Genomic DNA, 15977 nt, shown 5'->3' on the forward strand with positions numbered 1-15977 from the left:
GCCTGTACGATCAAACAATGCCACCACAAGTGCTTGTTCTTGCTACTTTTGCTGACAACATTAGAAAAAGGACCCTGCAGAGTTTTTTGGTACCTCTCGCTTAATCTCCTCTGTGGGCATTGGGTCACAGGGTCCCAGCACCCACAGGAACACCACCAGTCTCCCGATCTTCGCAGCTTTACAGCAGTTTGTTCACCTCCCCTGCCTGCCCCTCTCTCTCTCCTCATCCCCACTTCAATTTGTAGTCTTATCCAAATAGTCCGGCTCAAATAAATACTGGCGGCAATTGAATTCAAAGGCCTCATCCAAATCCTCTTAATATTCAGCCATGACACTGAAAATTGTCCGGCGTTACTACTCTCGTGTTTCCACTGTTGTCTTCCTGCAACAAGTCACCTCACCTCTCCCGAGATTTCAGAGCCAAGACTGCGCCTTGAGCAAGACTTGGTTGGACACACAGCAGATCAAGTGAACAGAAGCATTTAGGTAGGTTGTGTGGTTGGACACAACAACAACCTAAGCTGGTCAGTAGCAAAAACAAGCACTTTTAAGGGATGTATTTTGATGGTGAGCAAGTTCCAGAAAATTTGCACAAACATGTGCTGTCCCATTGACACAAAAATGCAGGAAAATAAGGTTGAGTTACACTTTAACTTTAGGACTTAAGGAAGCCTGGTCCCTGCACCAAACCACACACCATCACCTCTGTGGCTCTGTAACCGCTATATGCATAATTAATGTTTGCATATTTGCATATAGTGCTCTTCAAATCAATGAAAGTAGGAAAAGCTGTATGTGTTATCTCTGTTTTAAAACTTTCACTATGGCTTTTCCTCTATTTGCTTCTTCATTCTTGCCATCTTTAAAAATGAGTCATCTGATTGCAGAACCATGTGCCAGGATGGGACGATATTAGCACGCATCGCGATAAAAACACAATTGTGGCTTGACTGTAAAAAGCTGCCTAGCTAGCCAGCATACAGTCCTATATTGATTACCTGATTTATTTTGGACAAGGGGACAACGGGAAGCCAGCATCATTCCAGTCCATGTGTGCAAATAGTATAGATTTCAAAATAAAGAACAGGGAGATGAGGTGCCTATCTGTGATGCAATAAATATGTTCACAATACAACACCTCCTGTAATGCTATTAAATTATACTATACCTATTGCTGATATTTACTTATACGCTGTCAACCTCTCTAAATCAATAATAGTCTGTGTGTTTTTTGGCACACTTACCTTTAACAGTGAATGTATGTAAAAGTTGATGTTGCAATTATTATCATAGCAGCTCTACAAAAGTAATAAATACATGTTTTGAGTCTCTATTGATGTATAATTTCATGGGTAAGATGTGGAAAGAGTGTGAGCTTTCAACTTTTTTTACGTTTACCCCTGTCACACTTGCTGAGAAACTGCTGTTACATCCAAAAAGTAATCCTGAGCCCTGCGGAAGAGAGATTCAAAGATTAAAAGGGAGGGATGAAAAGTTTTAACAGCCATGATAAACACCAGGGAAAAAGAGATTGGATGGAGATGTAGGGGCATCGACCGACACTTAAGCGTCAACAGGACAAATAAAAACTCCTCAGTGGCAATCATACAGCTAGGCAGGAGCAGTGGGAATGGGGGAGTTTACAAGATATAATACCACAGAAGACAGAGAGAGGAGGGGGGGCTTTGCTTGATGATTCTATGAGAGAGACGGCTCAGTGTTTTAAAAGTAGTAGTGGAGACATAGAGACATGGAAAGAATGTGCAGGTGTGATTGTACTGCCAACCATAAACCTAAGAGACAACTGCTGTTATTGAGCTGTCACTGTGGAGGTAAACTCAGTACCACAAAGTGTGTGTGTGTCAAAATAAAACTCAGTATTTGTGCCGTTCAAACCCATACTGCTGGGTTTCCACACCACTAAAAAGAACAACGTGGTAACCGTGGTAAACATCAGCTGACGTGTCCGTGCTCAATGGAAAGTACACTCAGAACGAAAAAGATCTCTAGATGCTGGTTTCCTGAGTTATCTCCTATCCTGCTCATGCAATGCCCCTGTCATCTCCCATAACACACAAGGATATTATTTAGGGGGTGCAGAAATAATTGCTGTTGTTAAATTCTTTGCAGGACACTAAACTTTCAGCTCTGGCCTAGAAAAGTATAAAAAACGTAAGCCTGTTATAAGGAACATGAATCCTGCTGCCGGCCTGTGTGTAAGCCTCACATTTACTTTTACTTTGCACTGACCTTTACACACACACACCCATACAGAAATAGCAACTATGTTATTATAGTAAAAGGTCAGTGTGAATGGATTGTACATACTGTATGAGTGTGAAGGAGTGCATGCACACCTGTGTGTGTGCATACAAATACACATGTATATTTTAGGTTACTGTGAACAGCCTCATAAATTCTTATTTTGTGTGTTCTCTAACTGATGTGAGCTAACTTTTTTGTCGTGTGTGTGTGTGTGTGTGTGTGTATGTGTGTGTGTGCATGTGTGACCATGTGTTCACTTTCAGGTTTTTCGACCTGTAATTGCATTGCTGCTGGAAAAATCATTTCTTGATGCAGGTAGAATTAATCAGAAATAAATCAAAAGAGCAATAATGTTTGTTTTTTTTTATCTCACACACATATACTAACTGTGCACACACTGATCCCCACTCTTGCTCTCTGACACACACCCATGCTATATTGTTCATTAGGGGTATTTCCATGGTCACACACACAAAGACTTGTGTATGCACACAGGCTTACACACACTGCTAAAACAGCATTTTGTTCATAAAGTCTATTTCCATGGTTAAGTTGTGATGAATGGGACTCAGTTGAAGTCAATGAGATAGCGCAATGCCATAATTCAATTCAACACACACAGACACACACATACACACCACAAGTGTGGGCCATAATTCAACACTTATGCATATACACACTTAGAGACACACACTCGCACATTTGTGCACAGAGTCAATGAGACCGCAGTGTACCATAATTCACTGTAAAGATAAATGCCCAGTGTGCATTATCACTGAGTCTGTGCGGCTGGCTGCTGGTGTGTGTGTGTGTTTGTGTGGGTTACATAAAGTGAGAGAAAGTGTGTTTTGTGTGTTGGCATTATTGCTGAGTCTCCTTAGTGGGATGATGTCAGCATATCAGGATAGACATACACACACAATTATGGTACTAATGTTATAAACCAGTTTCTACTGCCTATTTGTGCTCATGAAAACTTCAATAAATTATTTTTTATAAACTGTGTATCTTATTTTTAGGGTTTTTATTAAAGTTGTGATGCATAAAAAAAAATCTGTAGGGAAAAAAGAACCTTCTAATATCCAGTGAAGTGCGTGGGTTATGGGTTGAAATCTCCCAGGCAGACATGTCACTTCCAAGCTTTCAAAAACGCAAATAAATTAGCCTTTAATGAGGGGCTGAGGGAAAAAAATACTACCATAAGTGAGGGCAAGTGGTTTAGGTTAAACAGGAGGCTGCTTTTCTGTGGGTTTTATCTTTTTTCCTTTGAGATGTTTGTGAGGTATTTGAGGGTGATAGCAAAAATTGTTTGCAAGTCCAGTATAGGTTTTGGAAGTTCAGAAAAGGTTAGGAGGAGTTTATTTTCGTGAAAAAGAACAATGAGTGACGCCTCAGTGGCTCCCCTGGTAGAGTGCAGTTACCATGTAATAAATGTACTAAACCCTGCATTTTACACTTTTTTTATTTTTTTCTACTTAGTGTCAGTTTTAGGATTTGTTGAAGATTTGACGTCTCCCTGTAAATATCCTTGTAATATACAGTTGACACCCATCCCATAACTCACAGTGTAACCATGTTGTTTCTCCGTGTAACATCTCCTGATTCTTAATTTAAATTCTGATGTATGTTATTGTCCCTGTGGGGAAACTTGTCTAAGGCCTGTAGATTTTCCTTAATTACAAAAAAACCACATAAATAAATATACAGTTCAAAGAAATTACAAAGAGTATTAAATAAGTAAATAACCCTACCATGAAGGCATCAGCACAATTTAATGGATTCCAATCATCCCAAATATGTACATTCGCAAGTGGCATGTGCAACGTATTAGGACATTCAAAGACAACATCCTCTTCTCTAGGTTGTTTTAGGGTAGCTAGAGTATATATCACTTTGGTCCTGGAAAACACAGCCGAGCTGCACTACTGTCAGTGAATACCAACATTAAATGGGACAACATTTCTCTTCCTCTGGGCCTGAAAAAGCAAATAAGGTCATGCCGCTTCACCCCTAAGGTCTGAAAGAGACGTAACTTGCAGTTTTTGTTGAACTTTTACACTCCCACAGAGTGTGATACCAGATTCGCCCGTTCAGAGATTGGTCCAGGCCAAAGGTTCAGAAGCAAAAGCTGTTAATAACACTCCTCTGTTTGCATCTCTTTATCTTCCTCCCCTCATTAGCCCTCTATGTCAGTTTATGCTATTTTAGAGGATAAACTTCTACCTCTGTAGGGAAATTCTGTTGGTCAAACGCAATTAAAAGGATACACAATGAATTATACAGCAATCGGAACTTACCCTTCACTCCCACTCAGACATCAATCACATTCTCGCCCGTTTACACACATGCCCTCACACCACCATGCACACATACACACACACACACACACACTTACAAGAGAGATTAGATTAAAACAAATGTAAAATACAGTGCCTGCTCTTCTGTCTCTCCCTGTTTCTCTCACTCCTTCTCATCTTCCTCCATCCATCTAACCATTATTAAATTGCATGTCTCCCTTATTCTCTCACACAGTATGCCCACAGTAAGGCAGCTAATTTTGAAAATTTACGCCTGCGTTTTCACAGATCTTCATTTGAAATACATTGTAAAAACCACTAACTATACTTTTTGGTCCTATTTTGATCAGCAAACAAAAAAAAAGTAAGCATCACAGCCAACATCTGGTAAGGAGTGGGACAGAAAGTCTGGTTATTCTGCTGAGTCACATTTGGTTAAACCTCCTTTTGTCCCCTCATGCGCTCCATGATCATCGATACTGTTTTTTAATAAACCCAAACTGAAGATTTTGTTGTTCTAATTTACATATTTCTCTGTTTCAACTCAACAAGCATACAAATGAGCATAATAGTTCATTCTTGACCTTGAAAACAGTAGTTTATCTTGTTTTTTTTAATCCCAAACAGTTTTACAGGGGTGTTATGTGCCAGACTAATTCTTGGCTAGGCGCAGCGACTTCTTGGGTGACTTAGGGTGACGACAGGACTCCAGGCTCTGTTGTTGTTTTCAGATTTATCCCGTCTGGAGAGAGTTCTTGAGCTCAGTTTACAGGTTAAAAAAATGTTGGCTTCGTGTCGACACACAACCCAGTATCCAGGGAATTACCTTCATATTGGCCAATTCTGGAAATCAGTATTTAAGTTGTACGCCAACGTTTAGTACCAATGCAGGAAGTACTGTTGGTGAAAGTAAGGGTGTGAAGGTCGGCGTGGTATTGCATCAGATTAATGCAGGGGGCCAGAGTTTCTGTCCTGTCACAGACCTACAGTTGATGTTTGTTTTAGTTTTAGTCTAACCATAAACATGCCTTAACTTTTGTTATTAGCCATAACCAAGATCCTTCCCTAACTTTACAAAAAATGTTAGAGAAAAAAACATTATCTTTCAATGAAATTAGAGGCGTCTGTGAGAGGGATGGTAAAAAGCAAGACAACAAACAGTCACTGTAAAGTTATGACTCTCTACCTGTCTCTCTCTCTCTCTCTCTCTCCCACTCCTCAGTACTGTCCTGACCCAAGAGGCCATCATCACAGTCAAGGGAGTGAGTCTAAGCAGTTACCTGGAGGGCATGATGGCTCTGAGAATGTCAGCTAATGCCAGGAAGGTAACACAAAATAAAAACAGCACATGTATATTTATGCATGTATTTCATCTTTTGCATGTAGTTGGAACTTGTTGGAAGTAATAAAGATGTTGCTGATGATTTCTTTGCATGCCTTCTAATTCTGACTTTACCATCTCTGTTTGTTTCTCTGCTGTTGCAGAGAGAGTTTACTGAAGATTAAGTCAATATTACTATATCCGGTGGTGTTCACCTGTCTGCCTCTGTGTATGGCCTTGGTCTCTTCTTTAATCTTCTGTTTCTCTGTGTAAATCTGTAGGGCTGGGATGCTATTGAGTGGATTATTCAGAACTCTGAAAGAGAACGTACCTCTCTGTGACATTTACTAACTCTGGTAACTCTTCTCTTTACTTCCCCTTTGCAACTTCGTCCTTCACTCTTACCAGATTATTACAAGCATGCCACTCTTTTTGTCTCTCTTAAAACTACAAAAAGTCTTATGTTTGTGCGTGTCACATAAGGCTTAGTGCTCATTTGTTTGCATACACAGGACTGCTGACTACGTTTTCTGGCTACACCTCATAAACCACTGGGGATTCTCTCCGGATCCTCTACTGATGGTACTCATACTGTCTGGGAGGTTTTGGGTTATCACCCCACACCGCCTCTCTCACCTGTGGAGTACATGCACTGGAAGCTCAGAGAGACAGTGAAATGGTGCCAAAGCTGAATGGTTATCAAAAAAGTGTTTGATATGGATTTAAGGGTTGTGGGTCCACGTCTGGTAGATGTGGCTTAATGCGAAGTAATCAATAACCCATTAACAACAATTCTAATTAAGGTAAGTGAAGAGAACAGGATAGTTTCCTTCCGTGTGTTAAACAAGCTCTAGAGCTGAATAAACAGAAGGTTTAACATTCAGCGGGTTGCATCAACATCCTGAGCCCACCAGACTTTGACCCCTGGTCTGAATATAACATTTCTACCCCACATATTCTTTGCTCTCATATCATATCTTATCAGAAGAGATGCAGATGATGGATGCAAGAGGTACACGCACACAATTTTTAGAAAACAATGTATGGTACAATGACAATATGCAACCAACTTTGTAACTTTTATTTGAACTGATGTATGTCTTCTGTAATGTAAAACACTGGTGACTCCTATAGCAGGAGTTCAAATCAGAAAGTTGTTCCTGGTGCTGCTTATTTTGTGTTTCAAGAGGCACAAACTGTAGATGAAACGTTTGCATGATAGTAGTAAAAAATGGGGAGGAGGAGGTATTAAAAAAAAGCTAGCTAGCCAGGTTGCTAGCTATAAAATTAAACTATGTGAAGGGTCTGTGAGTTCCTTGAAAAGCGCTCTATAAATAAAAATGTATTATTATTATTAAAATAGCTAATTTCAGCTTTAAAAGGATAAGAATTCAAAGAAAATATATTGTTTAAGATGGGAATGTACCATTAACATTGCCTTTTTTTCTGCTGTCACAGCAACAATACACTGGCATCTGACAGACAATATTGCCTTAAACCAGCAGAGACATATCCAGCTTTTGTGATCAGTGTAGTGAAACGATGTGCTGACTCTCTTTGTGGGCAGAATTGTCCATTTATATGGGCTTAAAATGATGCCTGTGTATTATAGCTTTGACAGCAAAATACACATTCATGCCTTTGCCAGTTACACACATAAAGCTTCTCATGTTGAACTACTCCGTAAAAGCTACCTATACACCCTGAGGAGCAGGGCAGTACTGTATGTACAATGCTGCAGTGACAGATGTGCACAATAATTTTTTTGTGCCAAATCATATTTCTTGGTAAAATGAATAATATTTACATAATATTTGTATAAATATTATTTATTTAAAAACATTGTAACCAGCAGTGAATTATTACATTGTTTATATTATTAGTGTTATGAGAAAATGAGCTGCATTTGCTTTTTTAATTTTAACTGTTGACCTATTGCAACAATTAAAACAATTGTTTGAGAAAATTACATTTTGAAATTTGTGAGCACAGTGTTTGTTGATGATCAAACTGAGCTCATTGTTTGTTGGTGTTATTATACAGCAGGCCTGCCTAATTAAGACCAGTGTCCTAGAGTTCAATTGGAATAATGACCCTGCATAGGTCCACTTGTATTTTAAAGTAGTTAGTGTTTCCCTTGCCACCATATGAGTGTGCGTGAGGTTCTTTGAATGTCATAGATTTTGTTATTTAATAGAGAGCCTCAGCTTTGTTTCATTGCTTAAGCACTGCTTCAGTTCTATTTCAGTAAGAAACCGTAATGGAAAAAACATCAGTTCTTACTGATAATTTGTTGTAAGGAAGTCCTGATTACTGACAGTACTCGTACCAAGATTTTTTTTTTACTTGCAGTTCATCATTTGTCCAATAGAGAGCAGCCAAACCTACAGAGCAGCTCCTGTTCACCTCTAGGAAAAAGGCAGTGTGCATTTTAACCATGTGAAGAACATTTTTAACAGTTGTCCTACATAATGCTTCAGTGTGTGCAAACAAAAATCACATTAAGTTAGTGGTTCTCAAACCCACATCCTGCACAACTTTTGGCAATCATTAACAGTAAGGGGAACCAAAACTAATAAAAGGATCCAAGTTCAATTTTAGTGAAACATCCCTACATAAATCATGTATATTCAACTTCCACTGAATATCTTCCCCTGGTCATCTGCGTCCCATATTCAGTTTGAGAACCACTGCATTAAGGTGTGAGGACTACTAACACTACTAATGGCAGAGGTAAGGTTATTTTCTTTTATTTATTCAAAAGAACATAAACAGAATGCATTGCATAGCATGTACATCACCCCTCACCGTCTGAGCAGTGACAAGTTTGGGTCAAATTGCACCTTTATACCAATATTTCCATTCCTTTAAACCCAACAGTGCAAGCTGAGCCACTTGCAAGAATCTCAATAAATAAGTAAACTCAATCAGCGGGGCGTTTAAAAAAATCATGCAGGAGGCTACGGAAAAATAACATTTCAACCAACCAGTCAGCTTTGGTATGAAAGCCTCAGATCTTGAATATCACTTTTCTGTATATGAGCCATTTGTTGATGAGAATAAAAACAGCATTAGGACCTGAAAACATTGCAAACATAGATTAAGCTGTACCGGTTTCAAGTTTCATGATAAAGGCACACACCATTATTACACAGACTTCGATATCTTTGGTAATACTGCACTCAAGTGCTGTTGCTATAACAGCCACAGCAGACAATAAGCACACAATGAATGAATAATAAAAAAAGTCATATCAAATCTTTATAAAAGTGAAAAACAACAAAGAAAAATAGAAAACATACTATGGTGTGTCAACATATCAAATAATCATCACTCTAATGATCAATTACTGACTCCCTTGCATACATTCACTATCTCTTAGGTACTGCAGCAACTCAAGATTTACTTTTCTCTGTCTCATTGCCAAACCCAATACTACTAGACTTCATCTGAACACATTGCATCCCCCCCATGTGAGCAGGCCTTGTAACATATTAAACAAATCACAATTTTAAACATTAAATAAACGGGTTGGAATAACCTTCCTACTTCCCATGTTAAAAAAAACAAAACCCAAATTCTCCAAATTGGGAAAAACAAGTGTACACTAAGGTCAGGTTTACTTTGGAGGTGTCATTTCACAAACACGCTAAGACCAAACTCTGACTACTAAGTGTTCCCTTTGTCCACCGCTCTTCCCTTCTGCACCCACAGGCCAATTGCTCCTACATCTCTTTTTCCTCTCAGTCACATTCACTCACTTTCAACAGAAGCCTCTGTACTCTTTGAAAAGAAACTCAATTGCATAATTGTCCCACTGCCTGAGCCCCCTCCAGTCACACCTAAACTAAATACACATCCAGGAATCGATTGTGCTATTAAACAAAAACAATAGTGTATCTATGTACAGTATTTACAGTCAGTTCATATGGATTTTTTCTTGGGGAGGGGGGCAGCTCAGAAGTTGAAAAGGTTGATAAAGTCTTGAGGGGAGAGGGACATGGTGCAACTTTCTGGGTTGTTGGCTGTGCAGGGATGGTCTGTGTCCTGTGAAAAAAACAAAGCAAAGATACACAGTGATTAATATTAATTTGTTATTCTATTTGCAGCTTTACTACCAGCCACATTTTAGTTTTATATTCACTATGATCAAGTGCAAAGTGAAGAGAGAAAAATACACTACCTTCCAGAAAAGGATGTGGCAGTGTGAGCAGAAGTGCAAGGTGTCACTGTATTGCTCTCTGCGAGGATAGCAGCGGCTCAGCTTAAAGTACATCTTCTTCCACTCCAGTTGACCTTTATCTGACACCATCAGGCGCTTTCGGATCTGGAGAAGAAGAACACAGACTTTAAAGACACGACCCAGAGAGAGAAAAATACTTCGTATATCTGTGTAATATCTATTTTAATGTTAGCTTCCATGAGAATTTCTTTTGCAGACCAATTCAGTACTACACTACACTACTCAGTAACTACTCAAACTATGGAGGTTTTACTAATTACTACCATTTGTTTCTACATGCCTGTCTGTCTGTGAAGTGGTACTGGCAGAGTCTCTTCCACAGCAGTCGGTCCTCAGTGAGAGCGCCCAGCTCGGGGCACACCTGGCCCAGGCTGACCAGGTCCCTGCCGTCTGACAGACGCTGCATGATGTTCAGCTGCAGACTGACAGGCAGGTCAGTCAGAGTCATGCCTGTAGATGTGGGCTGAAAAAAGACAGGAGGCAGAAAAAGTCATGAATAGAATGGACATTTGCATTCATGTCCCTAATGTTTCATGCCACAGTTTAGCCAGATGCTTACCCTGTTGATCTGGATGTTGTCCAGTTGCTGCTGCCACTGCATAATGTTCTCCATGCGGTGCACCCAGGTGTTGATGTTCCCCACCAGGACAGACTTGCCCATGTCCTGAACAAGACCACACAGCGAGATGTAGAGCGTCTGCAGCAGCTCCTTGATGGGACGGACGTTCTGCTGGTCATCAAGAACTGTGGAGGAAATCAGCAGTTATTAATTGGACTCAATTTATTGCTCCAATCTTGACCTAAACGCATTTTAAAGCCTGGCTGTTACAGAGAGATTACCAGGCAAACAGCCAAACAGTGAAATATTTATTGTGAATCATCAAAAAGCACATTATTAAACCAAATGTTTTGGAGTATTTGTACTCTCCTCCTGCAACACTCATAATATTTGGCCAGCAGGTTTCATAACTCCACCTAAACAACCTGAATCTCTGTTTAGCAGAGGGAACATTTAGTTTATACTGTGGCTTGCAGAGTAGTCTGGTGACTGTCAGTGTTTTTCACTGTGCCATTAAAGCACTAAATTCACTCCCTGGCCTTCTTTAGATGTGGTCAGGGCTCATTTCCTCACCTACTGGTGCAAACAGCACAGGAAGGCTTAATCTTTGCTCTACTCGAATTATGTGTTTACACCTTTAATAAAGATAAGGATTCTGCTTGTCTGTATGTTTGATGAAACAGTAAACTGACTGACAGGCAAACTGTGGGTATTGGTATTTTAAGAAGTGTATGTCTGTGTGTGTGTGTGTGTTGTGTGTGTGTGTGTGTGTGTGTTTAGACCACAGCAGAAAGATGAAACCATCGGACACAAAAGGAGAGAAACTGAGAGGCAAACTAGTTGAGTGACTTTAAAAGAGCAATGGGGCTCACCTTTCTGTACCACTCTCTCCAGAATATTCATGTAGTTTTTCTGCGCCACTCCGCTGAGCGAGGGGAGCTGGGACTTGGCGATAAGCTCCAGGAGCTGGAGCAGAGAAAGAGACAGAAACACAGAAACACAACATAAATTTCATCCCGTCAGCTGCTGAGACTCTGTGTTCCGTTGCCTCATTACTTAATGTTTGTTATGCTGCATTCTTACAAAGGCACTTGCACGCCTAACAATAAATGCTGTCTAGAACAAAATCTGGAGCTGTTCCACCTGGTCATTACTCTCAAGTGAAGCTTGATCAGACTAACATATAACAGCATTCTTGGCTCTTGGTCTCTTTAGGGGAAGAAGCTACTGGAAAGGTGTTGGACAACAGCCCAGGCTGCCAACAGCGTCAGCCTCCACAAACAAGCTTTTAATCATTTGACTCCTGATCCTCCTGTCATGTGAATTAGCTGAATCATTTGACAGAGAGCGTGCACACTTTGCGGGCCCGTGCATGCTTGTGTGTGTTGCATGCGTGTGTGTCTGCGAGGTTGTTGCCGTTGGCTTACAGACAAACAGCGGGTTCCAGGGTGGCATGTCTGGCATGTAACAGATGCTGTGACATCATGGAGAAACTCAAGTTCCCCCTTGCTCAATTCTGCCCCCGAGCCCGTGACCTCTGTCATCATATCAACATCAACATATTGTGGGGTACTTTCTGGTCAGCTGGAGGGGATACTTAGCAGTGCTAGTAGATATGTAATGAGAGGCATAAACTTTATTGCCTATTTCTAAACTCATCTTATGTAAGAACGAATTCAGGCAAATCCTAAATGAAAAGTTAGGGTTGAGGTTGGAAGTCTTAATAATACCAAACTTTGAAGTACATTTCTTCTCTCCTACAACCTCAACCTCTCTGCCCATTTTTTACCAATTTTAAGCTTCTTCGCTCCCTCCTGGCTCGCTTTTTTCATTCTTTCCAGCTCCATTCCTAAAACATAATCCCATGCCCTTCTTCTTTTAGCAGCTCATCAAGTGTTCCTCTCTTTGTAGAGCAGCCGGGCAGAACAATGTGCGTTTCCGTATCTACTTTTAGCCCCCGCTGTTCGCTAAACTGCACTTCATAGCTTGGCGTGCTGCTCACACTTTTCCACAAACACACAAACAGTATTAGAAGCACTGCATCTTCTAGTTACTATCAGTTCATTTTAAGGGTTTCTTTCTCCTTGAAGTAACCTCCATTTGTCTGCTCTGAAAAAGAGACGATCACTTGTTGTCTCTTTGTGGACGAACCTGATCTGTGTAACTGAGACGGAGTTAAATGAACCCGCAAATGCCATCAGACACAACCAGTGAAGAGCAGTGACCTAGGACACCGTGTCCAGACTAGACGCTAAAGTTACACAGCCATATTGTTTTTTGGGCTTACCACACTACACTGCACTTGTTAGCTGTACCCTGCACTAAAAGGTCAATCCAAAACTGAGACAGAGACAGACACAAATGGCAAACTATCTGTGGAAAGTTATATGAAAAGGGACTAAAAACTGAGATTATGTGTGGAATACCAGATATTCTTTTATTACTGAGGTCTCAGGAATACTATAATGTCGATACCGTATAAAAGGTGTTTATGACCAATGACAATAAAGACAACAAAAAAAGCCATAAAACACAATCCCCTGCAAGATCACTGTCCTGCCAAAACGGGATATTGGTCTGTCTCCTCATCACATCACATGCATTAGAGTTAAATGGAAAATTGTGGCATAGGATGAGCCAGAAAAGAAAGCAGGAGACAACACAAAAGGAGGCGGCCTGAGTCTGGCAGAGACAAGTGTGTGTGTCCATGTGTGTGTTTGGGGGTCTGTATCACCTGACAACCACCAGGGTCTGGTTTCATAAACCCCTGTCGGGTGGTCACACCTCATCGCACAGCTGTCACCCCCTCCCCTCCCCCCCCACCAGCACAGGAGAACACGACCACACGCAGCCCTCAGCTCACATGGGAGCACATGTGGGAGAGCAGGGTGTTGGGTTCCGTGTAGGGACACTTTGATGTGGAGGGGTGATTTTTCCGTTTATATCCTACAATGCAATTACAATATCGATAATGATATAACGAATGTTGTTAATGTCACATCTCCCTTCTAATGGATGTTTTTAACAACGCAATTTGGCATCCCGAGTGTAAATACTATGGACATTGTGGGAAGTTTTAAAAAGGTCCAACATAGTGCATAGCTTTTAAACTAATACGAATTGAGACTCATAAAATGTTTAAAGTGAGTGAATGGATTTTAAATACAGTTTTTTCTCAATTTAGGGATGCCAATTGGCTTTAGCAATCACATTACAGCAACATGTTGTGCTATGTCACACTCCTATCCTACCACAAACACACACATACACTCCCAGGGTCGGTATCATCACCACTGAGGAACCCTTGTCTGCAGAGCATTGATAAGAGCCTGGCAGAAGCCTACACACCCTCTCCACCTTAACCCCTTTTCTGACACCAACAAAACATCGCTTATTAACAACTACAGAGGAAGAGAAACTAAAGGCATAGGAGAAACTAGAAGAAAAGAAAGAGATGAGGACTCACTCTGACAACGTAATTAAATCTCCTCGTGTCCTTGATGGCGCTGCAGAAATCCAAGCGGTTGAAGGCCTCTCCCAGTGTACAATATCCGTGGCGCTAGGAGAATTTAATTATCAGGGTATTAGATTGCGATCCTCGGCAGGAGAATAGAGTTTTCTCAGCATGTTTACATTAGCAATGATGATATGAAAAGTTGATGTGAAAGTAAATGAGTTGGTTTGTTACCTCCTTGGTGCTTCCTTTATGAACATAAATCCACTTTTCCCTGTGGAAATCTGTGAGGAAGCAGAATGTTTATGTTAGTGGCCTGCCCTCATTAAGCAGCTTATAAGCACTGTGACAAATGCACACATCACAAATATGACACAATTTCACAGTCGGCATAGTTATTGAAATAGAGTTTATGAAATGATGGAAAATTAATCATAAACAATATTATTAGCGAAGAGTTCCCCTCATGAATGTTACATAACATCCTCATGAGCCTCTCTGGGTAATAGTTTTGGTCCGGAACCTAACTTTGGGATATTATTCCATGATTTATGACCCCACACATAAAATAACTAAATGTTATCCTTTGCATATATATACACACACACACAAATACAGCAGACTGTGTGGCTCTTTCATTGTGACTCACAGGGGACCTTGGCGTTGTTGTTCATTAGGTCCTTTTTCCTCTTCTTGGCAGACATGTCGTAGCTGAGAGCAAGCAGCAGGTTCTCCTTGTTGAAACACTCCTCCTCCTCGGCTTTGCAGAAGCTGGAAAAACACAAGGGCCCATATTTCACTAAAGGCTTCATTTCACCACTTCCTCCCAGTGCACACTACAGACTTTATATGCAGTGACATGAAGTTATTCTGGACAGAGAACACACTCCAGCATCAAAACCAAGGTATCATATATATATTTCTAACAGCCTTTGTAATGCATGTGCTTTAACTGCTGTTCTTTGAGGCTTTCTGTGTTAGGAGTGCAGTCACTGTGGAAAGTGGACAGACTCAACAGACGTTAGTTAATCCACTCACTTGTTGTGAGGTTATTAATAGCTTAGCGATTAGCCTGGTGAAGGAACATGGCCCCGGAAAAACAAAGACACTGAGGTTAATGAGATGGAAACAACATGAAGGTGCAAGCCTACAGTCTGCCTGTCTGTCTGCCTGTCTGTCTGCCTGTCGCCCTGTCTTTGTCCATAATGCTGTGTTGGTCTTCCTTCAGAATATCCACCCCTCTTCCCCTCCTCCGTCTTTCTCCAACTTAACAAAACATTTAAAAGTTGCGCAATTTCAAAACCGTGACGGAGACATCTGTCAGCACCAACCTCTCCACGGAGACATTGTTGTTTTTGTCGTCTGCTGTTGTCTTTTTCCATCCCTCCTCGGTTTTAACCCAACTCTGACCCGGTGACCTCCAGTCCTGTCCGAGGAAAGGCATCCTGGTCTGATGACTCTGAGTTAAATAACTGTTCAAATAAAAGGAAGTAGTCTAAGATGTATCCCTTCTTCAAAGCGATTGTTTCTGGTCTACTGTTGACATTGCGCAGCTCTTCTTATATCCTCAACTCAGAACCCGGAAATACACGAGATCCGCCCACTTTGGAAACTTCCCTGCAACACGTGGCTTTGTTTATCAACTTGAGCGTTGCAAAACCTCTTGGAGAGGAGAGCAGAGGTAACAAAGCGTTAACGAATCATGGGAAGGTAGAGACAGAGGGCACCAGGGAAATTGCTTTTATATTGTATTTTAACACAGCGAATCCCGTAGGAAAGCATTTTGTAAACGATAAACGGCTTGGGAGACAATTATGTAACTGTCTCTGCTGTCTGTG

The 15977-nt window shown here is 40.8% G+C and overlaps 2 protein-coding genes across 2 annotated transcripts in view; one reads left to right on the forward strand and one right to left on the reverse strand.

Annotated features, from left to right (window-relative positions):
- Window positions 1-6224, forward strand: part of prelid3a (PRELI domain containing 3A) — an 8078-nt gene extending 1854 nt beyond the window's left edge. Inside the window, exons 5-6 of the mRNA XM_035672136.1 lie at window positions 5785-5887; window positions 6165-6224. Of these exons, the coding sequence (XP_035528029.1) occupies window positions 5785-5887; window positions 6165-6224 (163 nt within the window). The remainder of the gene's footprint in view (window positions 1-5784; window positions 5888-6164) is intronic.
- Window positions 6225-8617: 2393 nt separating this feature from the next.
- On the reverse strand, window positions 8618-15691 carry fbxo32 (F-box protein 32). Its single transcript, XM_035672909.1, has 9 exons — window positions 15471-15691; window positions 14789-14910; window positions 14374-14423; window positions 14152-14244; window positions 11558-11651; window positions 10686-10870; window positions 10407-10589; window positions 10067-10210; window positions 8618-9930 (listed from the first exon to the last, which is right to left on the reverse strand). Exons 1-9 carry the CDS (start codon window positions 15581-15583, stop codon window positions 9841-9843), a joined length of 1074 nt encoding a protein of 357 aa, XP_035528802.1. The 5' UTR covers window positions 15584-15691; the 3' UTR covers window positions 8618-9840.
- Window positions 15692-15977: the final 286 nt, after the last annotated feature.

The sequence above is a fragment of the Morone saxatilis genome, unplaced genomic scaffold, assembly GCF_004916995.1.
Source record: "Morone saxatilis isolate NCDOM2014 unplaced genomic scaffold, NCSU_SB_2.0 Contig24, whole genome shotgun sequence".
In the NCBI taxonomy this organism is placed as follows: Eukaryota; Metazoa; Chordata; class Actinopteri; family Moronidae; genus Morone; species Morone saxatilis.